We start from the raw sequence: 27,540 nt of genomic DNA on the forward strand, positions 1-27,540 counted from the left end.
TAATATCCTGACTTCCTCAGTTCACTCATATCCTGTGTTAAATGTCCCAACCAACGCTCAGTCCTCTGTTTACAATGTTCACCCAGACCTGATTGATCTCTGTTTTCACTACCTCCACTGTGGTCAAAGCCTCTGGGATCATTTGTGGCAATGTCCAACTGGCCTCCGGCATGGATTACTGTTTGCAAAGTAGTTAAAATAATTACTTTAAAACCTAAATCATAGCTGGGCAGTGGTGGTACACGCCGTTAATCACAGCATTCAGGAGGCAGAGGTAGGTAAATTTCTAGGCTAACCTAGTCTACAAAGTGAGTTCCAAGACCACAGAGAAACTTGTCTTGAAAAACCAAAACCAACCAACCAACCAAAAAAAAATATAAATCAGGCTAAGCTCCCTCTCTGTAGAATACCATCCACAATGTTTTGTATCAATCTTGACTAAAATCTTACTCTTTGTCACATACTAAGTGGCCTTCCATGCTGAGACCATTTTGTATTGTCTGTTTCCTCCAGTCCATCCTTTTGTATCCCTGATACAGAACTACTGGGGTCCCCTTTAGAACCTGCGCACAGAAGTTTCCTTTCTGTGTCTGAACGGCTCACTTCCCTCTCATCACACAAGTCTTTGCTCACATTGCCTCATAAGAGGCAGCCTCGGCTAGGCTATATAGAGGACACCTTTCCTTTCTCAGTCCACTCCTTTACTTCATCTGCTTTTCCTTCATGCCAACCACAGCTCATAAATTTAATTAGACTTGTGTTGGCTGCATAACTACTAAGCATGCACATTCTTAATATAATTCATTCCCCCATAACAATCCTCTAAATATTTACATTGTACTAGCCAGTGTAAGTACTCTAAGGGTGATTTAAGTACCCAGGAGAATGCACACACAGAATATGCAAATGTCACACCATTTATATAAGGTACTTAAGCATCTCTGGCTTTGTTATCTTCAGGGTTCCTGGGTTCCAATCTTCTACAGATACAGAGGACAGTTATCTTTTATTTCTACAGTTCCTTTCTACAATATTGTAAGGGCCATTAGAAGCAAGAAACCTACTTTACTGTGGCTATTTCTTCAGGGTCTGTCCTGTGCTGCTGGCTGGACACGTTACTTTTTAGCGTATTATCTTCACTTGATACTTAAAAAAAATGACCATGTAGCTAAATGGGTGAAACCTGTCCCATGCTGAGGTGAGGGATTCACAGAACAAATGTGCTTAGGCACACGGAGTCAAAAGCACCAGCTTTGTGTGCTGATTACAATTAATGCATGCTTAATTACAGTAAAGATGGTGGGCAGGAGAAAGCGACAGAGGAAGAAGTGTGTGATTCTCTGGTATCTGCAGTTCTAAAGGGGGAACAGAAATAGCATGCTACTACTATATGAGTTTGTCCATTTGCCTTGGGCCTTTGCTAGTCTATAGTACTATAGTATCCAGAAGAAGTATTGCCTCTGGCCTCCATTATAGGATAAATCTATTTATACTCATTGTGTGAGAGTGTGTGGTATGTGGTGTGTGTGTGTGTAATTTACTTTACTATTTTAAGGAAGTCATGGAAGTAGTAAGTTCCCACATGATAAAGTTTAGTGCTAATTAGGCCTCTTTGTTCCATTTTCCCCTCCTCCCTTCTCTCCCCCCACCTCTCCTCCCTATACCCTCCAACCCACCCCACCTCCCGTCAACACCATGTGTGCTCTCTCTCCATGAACGCTCCCATCCCATGGCCCCTCACTAGTTTTCTGACTTCCATAGTACTCTAGCATGCTGAGTTTTGACAGTGGTTGTGCACATGTGCCTTAGAGATGCTAAAGTAATTTTAGCTTCCCTTTTGTATGATTTTCTCCTGTGATGCTTGGAAATGATGCTCTCTTTGTACTTTTTCTGCCTTTGAAGTTTTGAGCTTTAACTTTTTGTGTGTGTGGGGGGAATAAAACTGTAGTGTCAAATCCATGTAATATTTATCTAGCAAAAATAAATTTTATGTGTGAAAACTTCATACATATATTTATCTGAAGACAGCTCTTTTATGGATATGAGTACACTGTTGCTGTCTTCAGACACAGCAGAAGAGGGAATCAGATCCCATTACAGATGGCTGTGAGTCACCATGTGGTTGCTGGAAATTGAACTCAGGACCTTTGTAAGAGCAGTCAGTGCTCCTAACCACTGAGCCATTTCTCCTCTCCGGCTCAAAGAAAGATCTTTTTAGCATTTTTTTTTCAAATTAGATAGATTGTAATAAATAGAACTCTTAGATGTGTTCATAACCACTAATTAATTTTCCTCTTAAAGATTTGTGACAGCATTTGCCTATCTCTCTAGTAACTCCGTCTTTTTAATTTATATAACCTGCAGGTGTGAATCAAACAGTCCACACATTCATCCAGTTGGCTGGTGTAAAGAACATCGAAGAACCCTGATTACTCCTCCAGGTTTGGATTTATAGCTTCTCTAATGCTTTTCAGATACTTGGAAGAGTTGGCCAAGGTTTTTTTTTTTTTTTTTTTGGTTTGTTTTTTGTTTGTTTGTTTGTTTTTGTTTTTGTTTTTAAAGAGAATATATACTTTAAATTCGGGGTGCCCTAGAGTCCCTGTCACAATTGCTCAGCTCAGTCACAGTGCAGAAGTGGCTGCAGGGGGTAAGTAAACACATACATGTGAGAGTTACAGCTACATTTTACAAAGCCCCGAAGCAGCTGCAGGCACTAACTCGCTGACCTCCGTAGAGCTTCAACTGTGAGCATTAATATTGGCATCATTTGTATTGCAACCTTAGATATCATGTTCTTCCACAGAGTGTGCCAAAAGACCTTTGTGTTTTTAACTTAAGATTCAGTTTTGGACTTAATTGCCTTAGCGGTTGATAATGTGGGCGGGTAAAAAAAGTGGACATGGTGTTGAAGGTGGGACATGGGCTGCCCCTCTGTGGCCAGCAGTGTGAGTGGCTATTACATACAACTACTTTTATTTTGAGTTTTCTAAATTATAAGTTTATGTATGTTTGATTACAAGTTCAGAGTGAAGTAGAGACAGCCGCAGTTTTCAATCTTCATAGTTTAGAAGTTTATGAGCTTTTTCTGTATGTAGTGTCTTATTTTAGACCATTCTGATAAGTTCAAATGTACAAGGTAAGCTCACTAGATGAGCTTTAAAATGTGTGTGTGAGTATAATGTAAGCTCGCATACTTTGTTTTTACTTACTTGGAAACAGCCTCTGTAGAGAAGGTTCAAGAGTACTTACAAATTCAGATGTACTTCAACTGGAGCCCAGGGTCCATTTGTGTTTGACAGCTGTCCCCGCACTGTCTTTCATGCAAAAGAGTCTCAGCTCCTCAGCTGCTCATCCTCTAGTCCCCAGCGAGAGTCCCCTTGACAATCAAACCTTAGTATGTGTGAGACTTATAGACTAATTACTTTGTACAGAGTAGCGTTATTTGAGTCTGATGGACATTTCCCAATGACTAGACCCAAACTGTACATTTGTTTGTTTTTATTTTTCCTAGTGTTGTTTTTGAGATGCTTTTACTAGGTAGCCATGATGGCCTGGAACTCGCTATGTAGACTATGCTGGTTTCAAAGTCACAGAGATCCACCTGCCTCTGGTTCTTGACTAAATGAAAGCAACCCCATGTCTGTCTCCAAGTTGAACCTTTTTTTTTTTTTTTTCCTGAGGATGATCACAGTGTTTTTCTTGTAAACCTCTCTCTCTCTTTTTTTTCTTTCTTTTTTTTTTTGTTTTTTGTTTTTTTGTTTTTTTGAGACAGGGTTTCTCTGTGTAGCCCTGGCTGTCCTGGAACTCACTCTGTAGACCAGGCTGGCCTCAAACTCAGAAATCCACCTGCCTCTGCCTCCCAAGTGCTGGGATTAAAGGTGTGCGCCACCACTGCCCTCTTGTAAACCTCTCAAGGGCACAACATTTCAGTTTGTCTTTTTGCCATCATTTGATCAAGGATGTATTTGCCAGTCTTCTCTACCAATACTATCTTTTAGAGATATTTGAGATTCTGTAATTACCTCCTATCTCATCTGTCTTTCAGTTATACCATCTGCTAATATTTCTATTTGGAACTAATTACTATTCTAAGTTGACAAATGTTAATGGGTAATGGTAATTTTTCTTATCCTATCTATTTTTGTATATTTAATTGATATTCTTCTGCAAAGATTAGCTTTTTCATTTCCTAGTTACTCATCCAGTTAATTTATTTATATCTTTGCAGAACTGTAGATTACTAACTTTATTATTATTATTAGTAGTAGTAGTACTATTGTTATTGTTATTATTTCATGTATGTGAGTACACTGTCTCTGTCTTCAGACACACCAGAAGAGGGCACTGGATCATTTTAAGATGGTTGTGAGCTATCATGTGGTTGCTGGGAATTGAACTCAGGACCTCTTGAAAAGCAGCCAGTGCTCTTAAACACTGAGCCATCTCTCTAGCAGCACCTACTAACTTTATCTGAGAGTTTATTATTGACTTTTATGTAGGTGCTTTAAAGGTGTACCAAGTAACAGCCCCTTTATGGTGATTGATCAACCTCCTTTTCCCCTGTTTATCTTGGGATTTGAAACTGCTCTACTGAGCAGCAACAAATACTGTATACTCACTGGTCTTGACGCAGCCCTACTGTAGCCATTTTGCCAAGATTTTTTTTTTTTTTTTTAAGTGGTGAATGCTATTTAGTAATCACAGTCTGGCTACTATTTGTTTACTCCTAGCAGGGTGATGCACGTATCAGGCAACTCAGTGGCTGAAGGGAATATGCATCTGTAAGCATATGCAGAACTTTGTATTCTTTTCTATTTCAGTGCTAGTGTATATTAAAATAGTTCCATTGATACCTCTGACCATGATTCAAATCTTAAACTATTGGCTTCATTTTAGTTTTCTTCTGTCTGTGTCTATACAGGTGGGTAGAAACCTGACTTCGATTACAGCTAATGTATTCACAGATTTTGTAAGTCCTCTTCATGGGGCAAGTTTTGTATCAAGTATGCCACCATCATGGCTGCCTAAAGGATTTGGGACTCTAGAGAGAACAGAGGCATACAGGGGTTATTTTTGCACCTTCTTTAAAGAATATTCTGTGACTTGAGCATGTTTCTTTATTCGATCTAACAAAAGAAGGAGTTATTTGAAATATTTCATCAATAATGCTTGTAAATCCCATGTTTTATTTCACTATTTTGATAAATATTTTATACAATCACATCTAAACAGTGATAGTCAAAATAACAGATCAGAAAGGAACTAGCTAATCATTAAGATGAGCAGGAGCTCTGGAGGAGCGAGCAGCTTTGAGTTTCTCTGTGACTGAGCATCCTTTCCTGGGCTAACTTCTTGCCATATCATGTTTTTTTTGTAGGGCTATTTGTTGGTTCATTTTCATCACACCCTCAGGATTCATGTTCTTTATTTCTTAGGCTATTCGCATGTGAAACACTTTTCCTGGGATAAATATTTAGAAGAAACAAATTCTTTACCTGCTCCTGCAAGAGCTTTCAAAGTGGTAAGAGAATTTGCTACACACTGTTTGGTTAATATGTATTGATGGTGCCGTTTACTTGTGATCATGTAAGAAACTAGTAAGCTGACTTAGGAGAAGAAAGCAAAGAGCCAAGGGAGATGTTTTCAAAGTCTTCCTTTTTTTCTCTCCTTGATCTTTTTTTTTTTTTAATATATGTGAATACACTATCACTGTCTTCAGACACACCAGAAGAGGGCATTGGATCATATTAAGATGGTTGTGAGCCACCATGTGGTTGCTGGGAGTTGAACTCAGGATCTCTGGAAGAGCAGATAGTGCTCTAACCACTGAGCCATCTCTCCAGCCCTAATAATTTTTTTAAATCATTTTTTAAGGTTTATTTATTTATTATATACACAGCATTCTGCCTGCATGTATGCCTGCAGGCCAGAAGAGGGCACCAGATCTCATTTCAGATGGTTGTGAACCATCATCTGGTTGCTGGGAATTAAATTAGGGGCCTCAGGAAGAACAGCCAATGCTCTTAACCTCTGAGCCATCTCTCCAGCCTTCAAAGTCTTTTGAGAATTCAAATTATTACTGTAATTTATGTATGTGGATGCACATGTGTTGGAGAGGCAGACATAGAAACGGGATGCAGGAGAACCTGAAGTGTTTTTCCTCAGATACTGTCCATCTTGGTAGTGTGTCTCACTGGCTTGAAACTTGCCAATTAGATTAAGTTGGCTTGGGTGAGCCATAGGATCTGCCTCCACATCTCCAGCTGGGATTACATGGGTGCACACCATGTTTACTTTTTAAATGTGGGTTCTACAGAGCTAACTTACAAGCTCAGTACTTTACCAGTGGCTCTATCTCCCCAGATACTTAAACATATTGCTTTATATTTTCTCATAAATTTAATGAGAAAATAAATATGTTAAATGTTTTTTGTAAGAGTCAGGTGTTAGATACATGTTTGTAATTCTAGAATTTGAGAGGTGAGTGAGAAGCAGCACAATTGAAAGCCAGTCCAGGCTACGTACGTACAGAGATTGTGTTTCAAAAACAAAATAATATATATTTTTTAAACATGGCTTTGTCTTCTAGGGACAGTCTTCTCCTTTAGATGATACTTTCATACAGAAATTATTATTAATTAATGATAGACTTAATTAGTAAGAACGGTTCACAATATAGGTAGAAAGAATATCATGGATTTTTAAAGAGAAAAAAAAATCATGATAAATGGAGAGAAAGCTTGAGAAAGAGTTTCTATGATTCTACCTGACAGATAGATAGTCAGGCTTTAAACAAGGTAAGGCTAATGGGGCGAGTGCAGTCTTTTCTGCCTGTTTGTTTGGTTCCAGTGTCCAGGCTTTTAACCAGATACATGGGCAGCCTACAGCCTGCGTGTCTGGTGTTACTTGAGAGGTAGAACTAAGACTTTTTCCAGTTGACCGGCAAGAATTGTAGCAGTGAGCATTCTGCTCTTCACGTTATTTTATATAATATACCAGTGCCGTGCAGAGTATCTGCCTTGTCTTCCTCAGCTTGTGGCTTTCTTAGAACCTTAATGGTGTCCTCTGAGTGTTAAGCTTTCTTTCCCAGAAGAGCTGTTCCCCCATGTTCAGATAGACTGCTGACTTGTTTTAAATTATCTTTTTTCCTGCCCTATAACCACTTCTAGATGTTTCGTCTCAGCCACTTTGTTTTTCTGTCTTTTTTAAAAACAAATTTTATGTATATTGCTTTGACCATGGCACCTTGACCAGTAAGGAAAATGTCTGGTTCTCTTTTTGGTTGATCACATAGCTACAGTATCTCTACCTCTCTCTTGTCTGCTCTTCAGTTAGGAAGTAGGCTGTCCTTCTGCACGTATGCTGAGCTGTGTGTTTTGGCTGGAGAGTGTCACTCAGTGCTAATCTGAGAACTGGTAAACTAAACAATTCAGCTGTTACTGTTGTAATTAACCTGCTCCCCCACACCGTAACATCTTTCTCATATGGCAGAAACCTCCACATGGATTCCAGAAAAAAATGAAGCTTGAAGCTGTGGACAAAAGAAACCCACTGTTCATCAGAGTAGCAACTGTGGCAGACACGGATGATCACCGGATAAAAGTAAGCCTTGGCTGCCCTGGTTTGCTTGCCTTTGTTAATCTACATCTTAAATGGAAATATTACTAGACAGTGAACTTAATCACTATAGTTAAATTACCAAAACCAAAGGAATATGCAAAGTGACTTTGCCTCTTTGTGGGTTTGTACCCATTCAACTTTTTCCTTTAATTGCCCCAAGATATTTTCTTTTTAACTATGAAGGTAGTTTAATATTTTAAATGTGTATTAGAGAAAGCAGATATAACATATTAGGGTAACATTTTCTTCAGAAGAAAAAGAAGCCAGGTGGTGATGGTAGCACACACTTTTAATCCCAACACTCAGGAGGCAGAGGCAGGTGGATCTCTGTGAGTTCCAGGACAGCCAGAGGTACACAGAGAAAGCCTGTTCTGAAGAACCCTCCGCCGCCAAAAAAAAAACCCAAAAAACAAAAAGAAAAGAAATGCATCCTGTCCTAATAGTACACTTTTAAAATTCTTAGGCATTTTTATTGACTCAATTAGTCAGAGTTTATATTGTATAAATAAAGATAAATAACTTTATAAATAAAATCAGGTTTTTACTAAAATTGGATTATTAAGACATCAGCTACTTCTCCTAAGTGAAGTCAGTGTCTAAAAGATTTGGCTGGACCCACTCACATGTAGTATGTCAGTGTGTTGTTCTGATACAGCGCCCAAAGGCCTCATAGGTTTCTGGGTTTGTCAGTCATATCTCTCTCTGGCCAGAACACTACCCAGCCTATGTTCTTGTTAGGATCTCTATAAATGGCAAGTCAGTGAGTGTCAGCACATGACATTTTATGAGGGTCTTGTTCATGCTGCTGGACATTTGTAGTCGATGTGGGGCGGGCCATGTGTGTCGTCAGCTGATGATGTTCCGATAAGGCTGGGACTCAGGCAGATTGGATAAACCAAGCACTTTAGGTTATTTTTTTTGAGATAGGGTTTCTCTCTGTAGCCCTGGTTGCCCTGGACCAGGCTGGCCTTAAACTGTGATTCACCTGACTCCTTTCAAGTGCTGGGACTAAAGATGTGCACCCCCACTGCCTGGCATTCTAGTGCATGTTCTTTTTCATTATAGTTGGTTGTGGTGTAGAAATCATGAAGAAATCAGAGCTTTAGAGCTGGAGTTTGAATAAACATCTAATAATAAACAAGTTTTAATAAATGAGCAGAAAAATCTGTCAAGCATAATATGATTTTCATAGCAGCCGCTACAGTGTATATGATGACAACTTTTTAGTTTGAGAAATAAACTTAGCATCCTGTAATGGTGGGTAGGAATATGAAGCACCCAAGTTCTTCAAAGGGCACTTTGGCATCACAATGTTGGAATGTTGTTTAATCCTTCTGAGTGTTAGTCCTAGTAGCTTAGTGAAGCAGCCAGAAGGACTGTTCAAAGATAAAGTCTCAAGAAAAGGAAAGCACAGCTGTGCTGGCTTTGACGTTAAACAGAGAGTGACTTCAGCAGTCCACGGGAAAAGCAATTACTATGTGTCTGCATTACATTAATGGAGAATATTTCAATAGGGTTCTTAGTGTTGGGAAGCAAAATATTCAGGTTGAAATTAGTATGTAAAATATTTGTTTGGTTTTTTTTTTACCCCAAAGTACAAATCCATAATGGATTCTGTAAAGAGATATACTAAAAATAATGACATCCTGAGACTATAAAGTGTTAGGCTTTGCATTAATTTGAAATAATACTGTTTTCTTTGTGTGTGTGTGAACTTTGATCCAGAGAAATGAAATACTGTGAGATGCAGATTCACTAATTAATGGGGAAGCCTCAGACTGGCCCCCATCTTTTAACTAATTGCTGAGCCCCGAGTCTTAGAAAACATCTTGCTCATTCCTTCGTATCCAAAGAGGAGCTGGCTGTGGCTATGTGGAAATCATTTGACTTTAGACTGAAGGTTACAAACTGAACTTGTGCAGACAGCCTATTTGTAAATACCTTAAAGGGCCAGTTCACGGACAGAGACTCAGTTACAGATTCAGCAGAGACACTGGGAAAAAAAAGGATCCAGCACCAGGAGGAGTTTTCCTTCTGCCTCATGAGGTACTATAGCAAGTAGGATTGTTTCTGTTTTACAGAAAAGGAAGAGGAGCACACGGTTACTTGTGTAGTTTCATATTTTCAGTGTCTCAGAAGTAAAGTCAACTCTGTTAAATGAGATCAGCTCTTAAGCTCTTTTACGATATATACCGCAGTCTGGTGGTGAGACAGTCATTCTTGCTAGGTCCTGTTGAAGACAATGTTAACCCGCTCTGAGGACAGGACATGAAGTAGTTAATGCCACCTCCCTCTTCACTCACGCCTGCTGGCCTCAGCTTGGTGTGACCGTTTGTCTCCAGTTCTTTAAATACTTTCTGTGCACTGGTATTTCTCAGTAGAATTTTCATTACTTTTGAGGCAGTGTGTCACTATGTAGCATACTCTGGCTGTCCTGGAACTCAGTATATAGAACAGGCTGGCCTCAAACTCACAAAGATTCTCTTGTCTCTGCCTCCTGAGTGCTGAGATTAAAGGTGTGTGCCACCACCACGTGACTTGTCAGTTCAATCTTTTACTTCTCTCTGTTATGGAACTCAGGATCTCGATCTGGCCGTGTTTTGTTTTGTTTTTGTTTTTTCACCCGTTCCTGTTACTAGTGTGATACACTACTCTTGTTCATTTCTAAGTCAGGTCTTCTAAAATTATTTCTTTTGGTTTTCTGTTATAAATGCTCTCTTTGTAGTTTTTTTTTTAATGATTTCTATCTTTTCATTAGGTTTTTACAAATGCTACAGTAGTTTTGATGTGTTGTCAGTCAAATGTGCTAGTATGTTTGTCAGCAATGGGTATCTCTCTTTTCCTTGAACTGTTTTCTCCACAACTCTACAGTTGCCTGCTGCAGCTAAGTGAGTTCATACTCTCAGCCTGGCTGGTCCACAGGCTGCATCCTCAGGTCTTTTTTCAGTCGATTGCATTTCATTTTCCTGAAAATTGCAAAGTATGATGACATGCCTTGTTTGCTTGGCATGCTTTTGTCCCGCAAAGCATATCGTTTCCTAAGAAGACATGCGTCTCCCTAAGAAAGGACATTTTAGAGACGTAAAGAGAAGTGTCCATCTACTGGCTTTGCTTCTGACGGTTAGTGTGACTGGGCTAAGTGTCTTAAGGAGAAGCATTTACCAGTAGTCCTGCATTGCTCTGCTGCATCTCCTGCAGCTTTTGGGCACTAACGGAGTCTGATTGCATCTCTCTGGGCCATGGGCTTGTTTCTGGAGCACTTGGGGCTGTCTCTGGTGGCCTCATGCTCTGTGATGCTGTCTTTCTGTTTGTCAGACTGGGTCCTCATGCCTTCCCACGCTGGTGCTTTGTGTCCTGCGGTCTCTGACATGCCTGACTTCTGCTTTGATTGTTTCCTTATCTCTCTTCTCTTTTTGGAAGTCACTGCTTTGATATTGACTGTCAGGTTGACACACTTGTTTTAAAATTCTCTTTGCTTAGAAATGCCTTCATCTATTTTTCAAACTTTCTGTTGCATTTTTTTTTCTGTTGCATTTTTAATTGCATCTTTTTTTTTATTTTCAAGAAATTAAAAAAGAAAAAAAAACAACAACATTATTTAGTCCCTGCTTTTTTAAAAAAAAAAAAAAGGATCTACAAGCTGGGCGGAGGTAGTGCACACCTTTAATGGAGTTCCAGGACTGCCAGGGCTACAGAGATAAACCCTATCCAGGAAAAAAAAAAAAAAAAGAAATAAAACAAAAACAAATATTGGATGGATGGATGGGTAGATGGATGAGTAGATGGATGGATGGATGGATGGGTAGATGGATGGGTGGGTGGATGGATGGATGGATGGATGGATGGACGGATGGATGGACAGACGGATATATGATAGATAGACAGATATGTATGTATTACTGATAGTTTTTCTTCATTTTCTTTGACTATTTTCTCAAATTCCTCAAATTCTCTTTATAATATTACTTGGTTTTTTTGTTTTTTGTTGTTTTGGGTTTCTTTGGTTTTGTTTTTTTCTTGTTTGTTTGTTTGCTTATGTACTTATTTACTGTGTATGTATGAGTATGTATGTGTACATGTGCCTTTGGATACCAGAGAGGCCACTAGGCCCATGAAGCTGGAGCTGACCAGTGATTGAGGTTCTTTGCCAGAGCAGCAGATGCTCTTAGCTTTTGAGCCGTTGATCCACCCCCCAAATGTCTCTTAGTTAGCATGGTCTGTTTTTATCCTGGTTCTTGCCTGTCAGGCGATCTTTGGAGCCTGATCACAGTAAGAATGATGCCATACATGAGGTGCTTTTGTGAATGGGCTTATAGTCATATTCTCTTGTCTGTTGGGGATGTCTTCCGAGATTGCTAGTGGATGCCTGCAACCACACATAAAGTCCCATATACACTGTGCTTTTACCTATACATACATACTGTAATAAAGTATAATTCATGCACTAGATATAGAGAATAACAACAATAATTTGACAACTATAGTAATATACTATAAAATGTTGTATGAGACCAGTCTCTTTATCACAATATGAAATTTTCTATTGACATTTTTATACCATAGTTGATCTCAGGCAATGGACACTATAGAACAGTGTTTTTCAACCTATGGGTGTGACCCCTTTAGGGGTTGCATATCAGATATCCTGCATATCAGATATTCATATTACCATTCATGACAGTACCAAAATTACAGTTATGAAATAGCAATGAAATAATTTTGTGGTTGGAGGTCACCACAGCAAAGAAAGTGTATTAAAGGGTCACAGCATTAGGAAGGTTGAGAACCACTGCTCTAGAAGGTGCAATCTTGGGTAAGAAGACAATACTGCATGAGTGGTGGCTTGAATGTGAATGGTTTCTGCAGGCTCATTTATTTGAATGCTTGGTCCTTCCCTAATGTGTGAAACTGTTTGGGGAGGAATTAGGAGAGTGACCTTGTTGGAGGAGAGGTGTCACTGGAGGTGAGTTTTGACGTTTCAAAAGCCTATACCAGGCCCTGTCTCTGTCTCTGTCTGTCTGCCTCCAACTTGAGGATAAGATCTGAGCTCTCAGCTATTTCTCCAGAGCCTTGCCTGCTCATAGCCATGCTCCTCCTTCTATAGTAGTCATGGTCTAACTCTGAAACTATAAGCAAGACCCCAATTAAGTGTTTTCTTGTGTTTTGGGTTTTTTTTTTTTTTTGGTTTTTCTTTTGTTTTACTTTGTTTTGTTTTGTTTTTTGAGACAGGGTTTCTCTGTGTATCCCTGGCTGTCCTGGAACTCAATCTGTAGACCAGACTGGCCTCGAACTCAGAAATCCGCCTGCCTCCACCTCCCATTAAAGGCATGCACCACCACCACCCTGCACGTGTTTTCTTTTATAAGTTTCTTTGGTCATGGGCCTCTTCACAGCAATAGGAATGTAACTAAGGCAATACATTAAGAACAAGTCAATAATAATGCTGTTTTTTTTAATTAAATTTCTAAAGAAAATGGGCACTGTTATGGATAGCATATAATACAGAACATTTTGCTACTTAAAACTGCAGTTAAGGGAAATTGTTACATACTTTTCACCTAGAAGTATAATTTGGAATCTTTGTAAAAATCATCCCATATGTTACTGATAATTCCAGTTAAAAATAGCCTATGGAGGCCCTTCTCATTAAAACCACTTGTATGAGCTGGGCAGTGGTGGCGCACACCTGTAGTCCCAGCACTTGGGAGGCAGAGGCAGACGGATTTCTGATTTTTAGGCCAGCCTGGTCTACAGAATGAGTTCCAGGAAAGCCAGGGCTACACAGACTAACCCTGTCTTAAAAAAAAAAAAAAAACAAACCACTTGTATGACTAGATCCAACATGGGGTAGCATCATAGATTGGCTCATATTTCTCTTTTGTTGTGGAAATTTTCCATTTTATCTTATGCCCTATTATTCCTTTTTGGAATTTAGCTTTTTGTCTTTAACAGTCTTATTCATGTAGAATTAATTAATTCTGGCATTTTAACCCCAATTCTTCCCAAGCAGCCCTCCTTCTGGTTTTATGTCTTTTATGGTCTGTGACCCTCTTGAGTTTAAATGATGTCTCCTTCATGAACAAGAGTAACAGTAGGGTGCTATTTACTGTCATGTGACTATAGATGAATGTGGCACCCTTCCTCTCAGTAAAGACAAGCACAGTCTTACCAGTTTTCCAGTGCTACAGTGAGTTCATGAGTTCCATAGGCATGTCATATACAGAAGTCATAGCTCCTCAACCTCCAGCTTTTCCACTCTTCCCACCCCATATTCTTCAACATTTCCTGACCTTGGGCTGCTCTATGGGGAGGACCCATTTGGGGCCCATCACGTGACTGTCTTATCGTCTCAGCATCTTAGACAGCTATGCATCTCTGTATTAGCCACTGCCTAGCACAATAAGCAGCTTTGCTGATGAAGGCTCAGGTCAGTTGGAAACCAGAAGGCTTCAAATCAATTTAACATATAAATTATCCTTACTCTCTTTGTGGTGTAAATGATGTAATAACTTTCTATTTTCAGCAAATGATGAATGTCATTTTTAATGTTATTTTGACATTACTTTGATCGAAGAGAACCAAGTTTTGAGAGTTAACTAACCTTAGACAATGCTTCATATTCTTTGTTTGAGAATAATGAATGACTGTTTCTGATTCTTGCCTAGTGCCTTCTAACTATCTGCTTATTAGGTAGGCAGGGAATCTCCATGAGCCCTAGTCCCCTCTTTAGTGTGCTACCCATGATTTTTCCAAGGAGAGGTATTCTTTAGGGCTTTAATTCTAGGAAAACTGACTTGTAGGATGGAAAAACTGGATTATTTTGAGCCCATATACATCTGTATGTATCTATAATAACTGCATACTGCCTTACCTGTAAACAACAAGTTACTAAAATGATAAGTCAAAGACAGTGTATTCTGTTGCTTTTCCAAGTAGCTCTTCCAGACATTATGGTCACTGTCGATGTTCTATGCAAATTCCCTTTAAGCTTCTTCTTCGAGCATTAGGGCTCAACAAAATGTGGCTATTTAGGCAGGCTGATGAGAGAATCTCATCTTGTACTTCTAATTTGTAAGTTTTTTATTGCGAATAAACTGTCTCTTTACAGACATACCAACCACCTGTGTTTATATTCTCGACGATGAGCCATTACATCTCTTTGCTGTCTTTCTGATGCAGTTCTCACCCTTTCTTATTGATAGATTGGGCTTAGTAAGGAAGAAAAGGCTTTGTCATTTGTATAGTGAGTGTATTTTGGGAGTCTTTAATCTTGCTTATAAACAGATTTATGCTCTGATGTTTTACATTTTTATGTACTTAAATTGATCAGTATTGTCTTTTATGAGCTTAGTTTGGTCTCCTGCAATGATTATACTGTGTTTACTCAGGCATTCCTCTAGAATATCTAGTGTCTTGTAAAGATTGAAAGATTCATACACTTCAGAAGAGTCAAATTGGCAAACAATCTTAAAGTAAAATATATAAAGTACTTCAGTATAACCTTTGATTTTAAAAAGTAACATTACATATATTATAATGTGTATTTGTGATGTAATCATTTAAAGGATATATATATATATTACCTTGGTGAGCAGTAACAGTATCAACTATGACCATAATGTATCTTAAGAGATACTATGGTTATTTATAAGAAAGATTGTTTTGGAGCTCAGTAGCACCAGATCTTCTTCAGAGAAGACACATGTTTAACCCCCAACCCTTACATAGAGGTTCACAACTGTCTGGAACCACAGTCCTGGGAGATTCAGTGCCCTCTTCTTGATTCTGCAGACAGTAGACATGCATGTGGTGCATAGACATATATGCAAGCAAAACAGCCATATGCATAAAATAAAAATAAATCAACTTAAAAAAACAAGAAGGCTATTTTAATGGTATGGTTCAGGGATTTGTTTCTAGCAAGGCAGTGTACTTTAAAAAAAAAATCTTACTTTATATTTACCTCCAAGGTCTACCTTTCTGCTTTTCCCATCTTCCTTCCCCCTCTGATTTTTAAATCACCTCAGCAGTATCTCTGAGTGTCTTGTTTGCTGTTTGAAGATGTTGCGTATGGCTTCTCTTCTGCATTTGTGGACAGTATTTAAGGATATGTATAATAATCATGGAGAACTGTTGATGCATCTTTGGGAAGGCAGTTACTTGTGTTTAGATAATTCGCTGATAGTTTCAAAAGCATCTTTTATCTCAGGTTGTGAGTTAAATAATTGAAGTGATTTATTAGATAGTTAATATACTGTGTAAATCAGAAAAAAAGGACAAAAATCTTGTGCCGTGGGTTGAAGTTTTACAGAAGTATTCTCTGACTCTGTGTTCTTCTTTCTGCCACCCAGGTTCACTTTGATGGCTGGAGCAGTTGCTATGACTACTGGATTGATGCAGACTCTCCAGATATTCACCCTGTAGGCTGGTGTTCCAAGACTGGGCATCCTCTTCAGGCTCCGCTAAGTAAGATACACTGAGTTGTCATCATCAGTGGTTTCATTTTTTGAATAATGTGCTTTCTTTTTGTCTCCTATCTCCACTTCTTTCTGTTCTTCTGATTTCGTCTCTTTTAATTGCCACCAGCAAGCACGTGTACACATGCATGCACACATGTATGCACACACGTGTGAACACCCCCCCGCACACACACACCCACACACATGCACAAAATTATAAAAGAAAAAATCCATATTGCCTAAAGAAGTATGGTGTTTTGAGCTATATTTACAACTAAACATAACCTTTTGAAATTAGTATTGATTTCTAGAGGATAATTTGTCAGATGATTATAATTTCAGTATCAAATATTCTAATAAGAAACCTTATACTGTAGCCTTGAAAATGTTATCACTGGCAGAAATTGAAAAAAGTATAAAGGCAGCCCCCTTGTGCCTTATGATTTATATTACATGTGAGTCTGTAGTTTCTTCAGTAAAGATTTCAATTCAATTAAAAAAAAGCAATACGGGGTGGGGTGGGGTGGGTGGATAATATATCATGATCTCAATTTTAAAGAATATGTACACTGTATGAGAAAAATATGAGAAATAAATACAGTATACTATAGTCAGATGTCTTTTCTTTTAATAATGTTTTTTCATTATACAGTGTGTAACTTTATGTGGGCTATATGCAGACTGAGGGTGCATTACAACATAAGTGTGTATTTTCTAATTGCAGAATGTCTAAAATAAAAAAGTTGGAAGAAGGTATTAGTTAAACAAACTATGCCACATAGTTTGTATACATAACATAGTCATAAAGGATATCAGTATTGTAAAACATGAAAGAGAAGTTCAAAATCAGACTTTCAGATATGCATTTGTGTTGTGCTTTTTATGAAGCAAAATGAAAATCCTAAATTTCATATAGTCATGCATGTTGGAGCCACATCTGGGAGGGCATTCACCTACACATGTGGTTGAGGATGGTCCAAAATGCAGAAGAGCTGCAGAGATTTGTAAGGCTTCTGTGCCTTCTAGCCATGGCAATGTAGCTGGCTCAGGCAGTTCCAACAGGATGCTTGCATTTCGTATTCGACAATCTAGTGTTTGAAGTTTTCACATTGAATATTCTTGTACAATTTGTTATTTGATAACAGTTCTTTCAATTTTTTCTATCAAATCAGATTTAAGTACCTTTGTTGTCTGTATCTTATAAGAAGGTCATTTCAAAATTTACCATTTCAGTATTAAAGAAAATAACCTTTGTGACAAAGTGAACCATGGGGAAATCTTATAAAAACAGAGCTGTATAAATCGTTTTAATTTTTTACAAGAACTACTTGTTTTTCTATAGGTATTCATTGTTTGAAAAATGGAATTTTGTTTTGTTTTCTCATTTTTTTCCTCTATCCTGTTCTCATCCTACACATTTAGATCTTTAGCTTTCTGCTCAACTTTGTCATATCTGTCTTTTTTAACTTCTCATTTTATCATGTTTGTTACAGGCCCTGCAGAATTAATGGAGCCATCAGAGACTGGGGGATGTCCAACTCTAGGCTGCAGGGGAGTTGGTCATTTTAAAAAATCGAGGTACCTGGGCACACAGAGGTATGTGCTTGCCATAGGGACGTTTAGGCATGGCCATGTGGAGGGGCTGTCCCTGAATGTAGAAAAATGCTTCCTTCTATAGGAAACAGATGTGAACTGATTTATATTCAGAGCCTTAAGAAATGTGGTTACCATGGAGACCGCAAAAATGAAGGATATATCTAAAGTTAAGTCTCCCTGAAAGAACACGCATTCACTGTTTAAAATAGATTTACTTTAGTTATTTTGTTTTTTTTCTTTTTGCTTTTGTTATTTGTTTTTTTGAAACTTGGTTAGTTTTACAGATCCAGGGCTTCTAAAATAGTTATTTGAGGTTTACCATTAGTAATGAAATGAGGGCAGACACCTTTGAAATTATTTAGCTGAATATGATATGATTGGGTGACCTTACACTTTGAATAAAAAGGTGAGCTAGTGTAGATTCACAGTGAGCATAAGAAAACCATACTATCAAATGTAAAAACTTAATGGTCAGAAAAATGATTTTTCTCAATATTTTTTCTTACTTGTAAATAATTTAAAAAACAAAACCAAACCAAAAGTATAATTAAAACTTGATGTTCAGGTGATTTGGGGATTTTCATAGATACTTAAAAATATTACTGACAAATTTTTATGATCTATGGTGATTTTTAAGAGACGAGCATCACCCACTTGAGTGTGTGTTAAAATGGTAGTATTATCAGTGTAAGTCATGAAGCATGCTAATTAGATTACTCATTGAGAAAATTTTCTTTATCTAGTTCATATAGGGTTATGAATGTGGTTCTTAAAGTAGGTAAATGCTACTGAGCCTGACATCCTCAATTCCACCCAGAGTCCACAAGACAGGGGAGAAGCAGCTCTGGAAAGGGGCCCCTGACCTCTACACATGTGCAGTGTCACCTTTGTGCCCTCCCTATAACATTAAAAACATTCACAAGCGTCACTACCCACTCCTCAAAGAGTTCATAAGAATTGTAAAATTAGTGTATTATTTTCACTGAGTGCAGTGAACTTTCCCTGTATCTCGGCATCTATAAGTGTTATTTAGTTTTTGCTTTGTTTTTTAAGAGGTTCATTATGTTCCAGAATAAAAAGTAAATAGAGACGGGATGATGATTCTATTTGCAGGCACCATTTTTAAATTCTTTGCGCTACTTCCATGGCTGTAAACCAAAGATACAGCATTAATTTAAACTCTACTGGAGACATCTTAGGAGCCATTACCTAGGCCTCATGAAGGCAGCTAGATTACCTTTCAGCTAATAACATCAGGCTGAGTGCAGGATCCAGCTCCCAAGTGTCCAAAACTCCCATCCTTATTTCAGAAAACTTTTGTTCAGTTGTTTCTTTAGAAGAACAGGTTTTTTTCAGTCAGAACATGTAATATTTATTGAATATTTACCTACTTTATGTTAGAGGTTGTTCTGTTATGTAATGTATGAGCCAGCTTTGAGAACCACACTCTGGTATAGGAACTATTCCTTTCCCATAAACTGTGTGGGAAGCGGGAAGCTTGTAGTGTCCACAAGGACAGTGTAGTATTCCATGTGCATAATAGCTTGTTTTCTCTGGCCACTGGTGAGGGGATCTGATGGGTCTCATCTTGATCTTTTTCATCTCACAGCCCCTCACAACCCTGCTCCGTGAACATCCCACACTCTTCACTACACAGCATCATTTTAAGTATAAGATACAAAATCATTACTAAAACAATGATCTTTGGGTTCATCTACTATATAGTCCCACAATATTCATTAGACTGGAGGCAGTTTCCTTAAATTATGAAAAAAAATTTTTTTTTAAACTGGGAAAATACTGACATGGTGTTGGGATATAGTTGGCTATTTAAAATGTGGTTTTGGCTCTGGAAGGAAACCCGCCAAACAGCACTGTGCATAGACTCATTCGCATGTCCTTAGGTCGAAGTAACTAAGTGTGGCAGTAAAGCCTAGAGAGACAACCATGTCACCTTACCTGACACTCATCATGATGGCCTTCCCCTGAGGCTCCCCCAGCCCAGCTGCTCCCACAGTTTAGTGGTTGTCTTTGGGGAATTTCTTGATGGACTGAGTGTGACAGGTGGTATTGTATTTGTCATAAAAAGGGGTGAATTATGGGAAGACTCACAGAATAACTTATGCAGAAATGTGCTAAGGAAACTTTCAGAGTAATTGGGACCATGCTAGAGAACTGTTCATTCTCTTGAAGGAGTGGGAGAGCGTAGTTTATAACTGAAAAGACAAGGCTTGACCACAAAGCTGTACTGATAATCTTGTGCATACAGGACATAGCTACTGGGATCTTTGTCTTGTGCAGAGTTGGTGGGTTAGGTCTCTGGACAGAAGGAAACAAGCTAAGAGAACCAGTGGCAGCCCAGGCTCTTCTGTTCACTCTTCCCAGCCTGGGCACAGGTTTTCTACACTGCTGAAACAGTCTGTTTAATTTATAATGCACAGTACTGCCTCCTTGGCAGGAATTAATCCTCTGCAAGTCCAGCCTGTTTTCCATCTCATCTGTCCGCTTGTGGACTAGCTCACTGCAGCATGCATATTCTCTGAAAGGTTCATTTCATTGGCAATTATTTCTGTTCTTGCTGAGAACACTGTGCTTAGGAAAACGTAATGAGAAAATTCTCTTTGGATTAATTTACTGAGAAACTGAATAAATCAAAACACAAATTCTTTACGTAGATAACAAAGAAAGTTGCTCTTTCAGAAGGGATAATTTTACGAGCACAGTAACAAAAGACTGGTTTGGCTAGGATTGCTTGTAATCTCTGAAGATTACAGATTATGGTTGATCTAAGAAATGTTATACACAGTGTATGCACTTAGTAGCATAGTTCGAGGAGGCAACCTTTAATATTGAAATATGATCAGTAAGAGTTGGATGTGTGGTGTGGAATTCTCGTCTCTAGAGGTATTCAGTAGCCAGAATGCTTGATTCCATCTCTGGGAGAAAGCATGAGTGGGAGCTAAACATTAGCATTCTTTTGTTTGACTCAGAGGTCAGAGAATGGGGAAACCCACAAGGAGTTCAGAGAGCTGTAGTTACATAGAAGTAGATGTGTGATAGAATTATTGCCTTCACAGGTACGTCTTTGATGTATAAAATCTGCTCTTTCAGAAATTAAACAAGAGGGTATTTCCAGCAGTCGCTAAAGAATATTTTTGGATTCCATGGAGGATTTACAAAGTAGTAACTGTGGATGCGCATCTGTAAACTGCTTTTCATTCAGCATCCATCCACCTAGCTCCCGAAACCTGTTGAGTGTTGAGTGCCTGACTGGTGCCAACAGGCTTTAGTGACTGTATAAAAGTTGGACCCTGCAGTCCCCGCATTGTCAGGAGTGAGTAGTAAGTAGTCAGGGAGGCCTTATCTACATAGGGAAAGACTAGAGCCCTGCCAAGGATATTTTATGGAGTTTTCCATATCACTTGATTTTTGCTGGCCTTGCCTTACACAATGGAGCTTAAATACTTCCTTCGTAAGGTAATAACAATAATGTGCAGGGTGTTTGCCCTCCTCTGTCATAACCACTGTTCAAAGGACTCATATGTATGACCGTATTTAACCCTCACAGCAAGTCTATGAATTGAACATCACTTGTAGATGATGAGGGAAAGTTTGAGTGGTTGAGTAAGTGCATTGCTAGAAGCAGAATTCAGTCCAGCCCAGAAGGGCCTTCATGTCTACTTACACCTATGACGCTCTTATACAGAGCAGTCACTTGATACAGCCTCTTCTGGTATGCTTGTCAGTATTGTGTGTGAGAGTAACTATTAGGTGCTTAAACTGGATGTGCTGCCTAATTATTTAAGGACAGATATTTATGATTTAAAAGGGTTTTAGTACCACAGTGAATGGCAGTAGACCAGGTTTTGTTTACAATGTCAACAGGAAATGATATCAGGAAAACAGTCTCCTGAGAGGCTCTGGGTAAATATCTGTCATCAACTGTCTGGTGTGCAATAATTTGCTAATATTTGTTCCATAATAAAGAATCCCACAGGATCTATGCTGTCCTTTCCTGACAGGACTTTGGATGAGTAACTAGAGTGGAGAAGGAGTTAAGGAAGGAAGGGAAAGAAGGAGAGAACGAATGACCAGGAGAGATGAACCCTGTGGTGGAATGTTAACACACCCCAAGGAATCAAACCAACATTTAGTTGCTAAAAGCTTAGTACATGAAAAACCAGAAAATTTTAATGATAAGGCCAGTGAGAATCTGCTCTCTCCATAGAAGTGTTAAATTCTGATGAGTTTTCAAAGTTCATGTACAGTTTTCGAAGTTACCAAATTGGAACTGCATGCACATTGGGGAGCTCATTCCTCTGGTCTCTGTAGACACCTGTACTCACATGGACACATCTCAGCACACACACCCACAGACAGACACTCAATCTTTTAAAACGTAGTGGCATGATAGAAGAACAATTGAACAGAACACTCGGTGATTGTGCTGATGTTGCAAATCTTGCAGCTCCTTTGTTTCTTTCAACAACAGAGGTTCTCACCTCAAGTCCTTGAAAGCACGGCTACTTATAAGCTTCACTGTAATTCATACCCTAAGGGGTAGATAGTGGGAGACAAGATGGGGAAAAACTCACATCTGTAGCTTGGCTTGCCTTGAAAGACATCAGGTAAAGCCTTGGGAATCTTGGAACAGTACTCCACTTCTCCTTGCCAATGTCTTCATTTGTAATGTAGGCGGCAAAAGAATCAATTCATGTAAAGGACTTGGAACCCTGCCTAGCAGAGAAAGCCGCAACACATAGAGCTGTGTGCAGGGCCAGAGGCGGGCAGCCGCAGCTTTTTGATGGTGCTTTCAAATCAGTTTCATTGCCACGGAGTAGAAATGAGGAAATTCTTCCATAAACTGGGCTAATATTTACCAATATTGTGTAGCAATTTAAGAGCCAGTGCTTATGATCAAACTACCAAGGACACTGTACAGGTTCCCATTGAAGCCTCTTTTTTGTTTGTTTGTTTGTTTTTTAAATCCATCAAGTGAGCACTCTCTTGGAATTGCTACCGAGGTTGTATGGATGAGTGTTAGGGAAGATCAGTCCTCTGGGTAGGGCGCCTTCATTTTCAAATAAAAACTCAGCCTGTGACACCATACTTGCTCGTCACTATGCATAGATGAGACAACAGAGCTAGTTGGCAGCCCCTATCAGCCACTGCCTGAAGCATTTCTCATTCTGCCGTTGCTGTGGGGCTCTGCTATGTGTTGTCACGCCCCCTTTAGTCATCAGTTCCCACCTCAGGAGCCAACTGGCATCCCTCTCTCCACGGTGCAGGTGTGAGGAGGAGGTTTGCTCAGGGTTGGAAGGCAGAGGGAAGGCTTGGCTTGGCGTATATCTGTGACTGACCACCACATGGCTGGCTGCCTTGGTAGAGCAGATTTTCTTACTCATTAAGGAATTTCTTCAGAAGGCTGGATTGTTTCCCTTTCAACTGACTGGATGAGCAAGGGCAATCTATCTATTTTCAAATGAAAAAAGAGGCATTTAGACAACAAGGCCCGTGACCAACATCTCACATTTCTCCGACCTATCTTCAAGTTTTCCGTTTAGTCAATAGCAGAAGTTTTCAAGGAGCTTGAACAGTTGTCTGCTTTGTAACTGGTATTTCACTGGGGACATAGACCATTCCAAAATTCCTTCTTGGTTTTCCATTGTATGAAGCTAGTGGTGTGTCCTACAACCTTGATGCCTTCCAAAGTAAATATACACGGTGTAGTTCATTGCTTGTTACGCCAGGAACTTAAGGGTGAGGGAAACTGAATTGCGAGCACGCTCCTGTCCGCTAAAAGGAACCAAAGCATTATCTTTGGCTTTTTCTTTTCCTGCCAAGAAGTTGAAGTACATAAATCCAATGAAAAACATCCACTAGAGGAGCAGTGGAAGGCATCAGAGATGACTGTGATCTGAGGCTGGGAGAACTCAACTCCTTCAAGAGCAGAGACTCAAGAGCTTGGGAGGACCTGGTTATCTGTGATGTTTGATGGTTTTAGGGAGAATTGCCGAGGATGATGATAAGTTGTGACATTGAATAGGATTTCAGTGGACATTTGCACCCTTCCTGAACTGAAGCTGAGCAATAAAGAAGGTGTTGTACCCTCAGGTAGCCACATGACAGTACAGCACATCTTCTTTGGCAGGTACAGGTGGCTGAAGGACCAAACACCCACAGGATGCTGCCTTCTGGGCTTTTCTGTCTTGAGGACTAGAGGGCAGGCAGGTCAGGCTTTGTGTTTGTAGTCCCTGAACTTGAGGAATAATATAGTGGGCCCGCTAAGATGCATGGTACATGTAAGGTGTCCCCAGCAACCTTATCCTGTTCAGATAGCTTCGGGGGATATGTCATTCCGTGCTCTGCACCCTGCCCAGACCTGGCTGGCTGCCTCCTAACTAAGCTACCAGTTGTCCCATTCTAAGTATCTGTTCACAGTAAGAGGCACTAGCTTTGCCATTTTAGTACCCATGAACTCTTGGTTAGTTCAGGCACCCTGAGCAGGACCCCATGCAGTGTTTGAATTGTGAATGTGGTCAGATTTTTTTCTTCATGCCTGACTGATAGATAGTATGCATGTTATCAAGTGAGTGGACTCATTATGCTGAGCTATTTTATTGTTGTGTGACCTCGGGCAAAAAGCAATTTTACTTAAATATTAATAGTAAACTTTCCATGATTATTGTTTTTTTTTTCCTAAATTTTTCCTAAATTTATTTACCACTAATCATCTTATCTCAGAGTGTTTATGTCTGTATATGTATATGCATGCATGTATAAGGTGTCTCTTCTGCCTCAGATTCTTCAAACACAGAACAATAAATGAAACACTCTGGCTTCCCCCATATCACAGACTGTTTCTTGGCCTGCAGTGCATCATGGGATGGCAGGAGATGCTGATAGTCCGTTAACCTTCCCTACATTTCCATCACCTACACTCAAGTTAATCCCTGTTACTTCTCTAATTTAGAGATTACCCAAAGGCTTCAAATTGAACCCAAGATAAAGCCTTGAATTACTGCCTGTGATCTACTGCGTCAACTTTGAATTACTACCTGGTGCTTCTATCCTTCCCTGTGTCTCCTGCTTCCCGACATCTCAACTTCTAGCCCTGACAGGCTCACTCTTCCATTTGTTGCACTGCCTCCTCCTAAGTGTGGGGAAGTAGATGTGGACAACTTTGTCCTGACCCTTAGGGATTTGTTCTTCTCCTAGGGAAGCCCTTCCTCACTGCCTATAAAGCATCCTCATTTGCTCTCTTGTGCTATACTCTTTGTTCCCAGAAGCCTTTCCAGTGTAAAGCTACATCACTTATTTGTGTGATTAGGCATTGCCTGTCTTCCCCTAGACTATCACTCAGTGAATCGTGGGCTTTTACCTCCTCATGTTATTAAGTTTCTAATGCTTGCAAAGTTAGCTAATATAATAGATAGTAAGTTGATAGTGTTCAATGAATTGATGCTGATGATGAGGAAACTGAAGACTGATGTCACTTAATCATTTTAAACCCTAGCGTGTCATGTGAAATGTCTTTTTTATGGAGTATTGGGAAGATTAAAACAGTTTGTATAAGTACAGCACAGTGCTTAATATAGTGTACGTGCTCCATCGAGATTTCATTCAATTGCTTTCTGGGTTTTTGTTGTGGTTGGATTGACATGGCATAAATTCATGTTAATGTGATGGTGTTATCAGTTTTGCTTAAGGCACAAGTGTAGAGCAGCATGTACTTACTAAAGTTTGCATTTTGCTTACAAGGTATCCATGATGAATTTTGTGTCACTCTTAGCAGGGAGCATTTCAAACTCTTCTCTTCTTTCCCCAGGAGAGTGTCTCAGCTTCTCTTGGCTGTGTTTAAAACGTTCCCCTGAGTGGTTATTAAGAATTCCATTATCATAGAAACTGACAAAAAGAAAACAAAGATACCAATATAATGTACCTAATGTCTAAACCATCTCCAGACTTAAGAAGGCCTCTCACAGCAAAGGGGCAAGATAGGAAGTCAACGGGAGGGCTTGATGTATCAGGAAGCCTGGTGCCCAGATAGATGCCTGAGAGACAGAAATGCTAAGCCCCAGGACAGGCATCTGCTAGCTAATGCTAAGTTAACACTTAGTAACCTTAGTTTCTTCTACTTAGGTCACAGGTACAAGGCACCTGAGAGTTTACCCTCTAAGTGCAGATAGAAAAGGTTGGCCTCTGGCCCCTTTTCACATTAGGGTTAGAATTAGTTCTAAAGCATTTATGTGTCCTCGAGGAAATCTGCTGTAACTGCAGTCCCAGGCGTAGTAGTAGTCCATGGAGACATTGAAAGTTAGTGTTATAAGGGAAATTAAATAGCTATAAATCTCCCAAGTGTGGATCTGTCTTGCGGCTGATTATTCCCAGAGCAAGTATAGGCCATGCCTTGAAAAGCACAGATGAATCCTCTGACTGCCCCTCATCTGAAGGTGTGCAGCAGAGTCCGTGAAATCAAGTGCAGATATGTTCTCTATCAGAATGAACTTAACTTATCTGAAAAGATGTATCTTATTGCTGTATCTTTAGCCTTGCATTTATGTTAGTGTGTGATACACACATATATGTAACATACTTGGTTCAACTTTGGACTCTTACATTCCCTAGCACACAATTCTAATTGATATAATTATGATCTAATGGGAGTGCACTTTTCTCTTCTTTTAATCTGTTAGTGGTGCCAATTGTCCCTATTCAGAAGTCAACTTGAGTAAAGACCGAATCTTCCCAGACCGCCTGGGAAGTAATGAGCTGACTCCATCTTCTTTCTCATACCCAAGAAGTAAAAGGACAGACACCAACGAAAGTTCCTCGTCTTCTGAAACCAGGTAATTAAATGCTGATACTTACATTGTTCAGAAACACCCTCCTTGACTAAGTTGTTGTCTTGTATGCTTTACATTTGGTAGCAATATTTTCCTGTGCTAGAAATGTACCTGATTTAGCCGGGTTGGTGATGTACTCCCAGAATCCTAGCACTTGGGAGTTAGGGACAGGAAATCAGGAGGTTAAACTACACAGTGTAAGGCCAACCTGATCTACATGAGATTCTGCCCCAAAAACAAAACAGAAAAGCACTTGATTTACTGAGAAACAACATAGAGATCCATACTTGGACGAGCCCTTTCATCCGCCCTGCCGTATATAACCAAGAGATCAAAGAATCTATCTTCCTAAGATCCTTGAATGCTTAAGTGAAGTTGGCTGTGATGCCATGCACCAAACTGCAGGTGAGGGAAAAGCCAGAGAATTGCTTCGTTCCAGATCCAGCTGAACAACATAGTGAGGTTTCATGTCAAATAAATAAGTAAGCAAGTTTAAATTCAACCCTAAACTGAGAGTGACTCAGCCAGGAAGCTGTTTCTAGAGGAGACAGAAGACATTCTGCTTTTTCCTGATGAGTTTACTTACCTCTTTTAGGAAAATGACAAGCTGTTGTAAAACTTGTAATGTTGTGTTTTGAGTTGTGTACGTGCATTATAATAGTTTCAGTGTGTTCTGTTTGACTGTGCGAGAGATGGCTGGAGGGTCTTCTGTCTCACTCTTGCAGCCACAGTGATCTACTTCAGGCTGGGGATATTCAGGAGGGAATGGTGGCAGAGTGTGCTCTGGTGGTGTAGATAGAACCCTGAAGCCTTGTTCTTAAGACTTCAGACTTTGTCTTAATTGGCATTTCTATTACTGTGATAAAAGACTATAGACCAAAATCAACGTGAGGGCAAGAAGGTTTATTTCAGTTTTCAGTTCCATCCCACAGTCCATCCCTGAGGAAAGTTACAGCAGGAACTCAAACAAGGCTGGAACCTACAGTCTGGAACTGAGCCAGAGGCCATGGCGGGATGAT

General features: G+C 39.5%; 1 protein-coding gene across 1 annotated transcript in view; it reads left to right on the forward strand.

Moving 5' to 3' along the window:
* Positions 1-258: 258 nt before the first annotated feature.
* LOC114616235 (lethal(3)malignant brain tumor-like protein 3) overlaps positions 259-27,540 on the forward strand; it is a gene marked incomplete at its 5' end in the record, with an annotated part of 44,550 nt that continues 17,268 nt past the window's right edge. The window contains 7 exons of the mRNA XM_028761745.1: positions 259-274; positions 2,365-2,441; positions 5,436-5,521; positions 7,492-7,602; positions 15,972-16,086; positions 17,573-17,675; positions 26,372-26,524. Coding sequence (XP_028617578.1) covers positions 259-274; positions 2,365-2,441; positions 5,436-5,521; positions 7,492-7,602; positions 15,972-16,086; positions 17,573-17,675; positions 26,372-26,524 — 661 coding nt within the window. The remainder of the gene's footprint in view (positions 275-2,364; positions 2,442-5,435; positions 5,522-7,491; positions 7,603-15,971; positions 16,087-17,572; positions 17,676-26,371; positions 26,525-27,540) is intronic.

Source organism: Grammomys surdaster, unplaced genomic scaffold (genome assembly GCF_004785775.1).
Source record: "Grammomys surdaster isolate TR1022 unplaced genomic scaffold, NIH_TR_1.0 311029, whole genome shotgun sequence".
NCBI classification, from domain to species: domain Eukaryota; kingdom Metazoa; phylum Chordata; class Mammalia; order Rodentia; family Muridae; genus Grammomys; species Grammomys surdaster.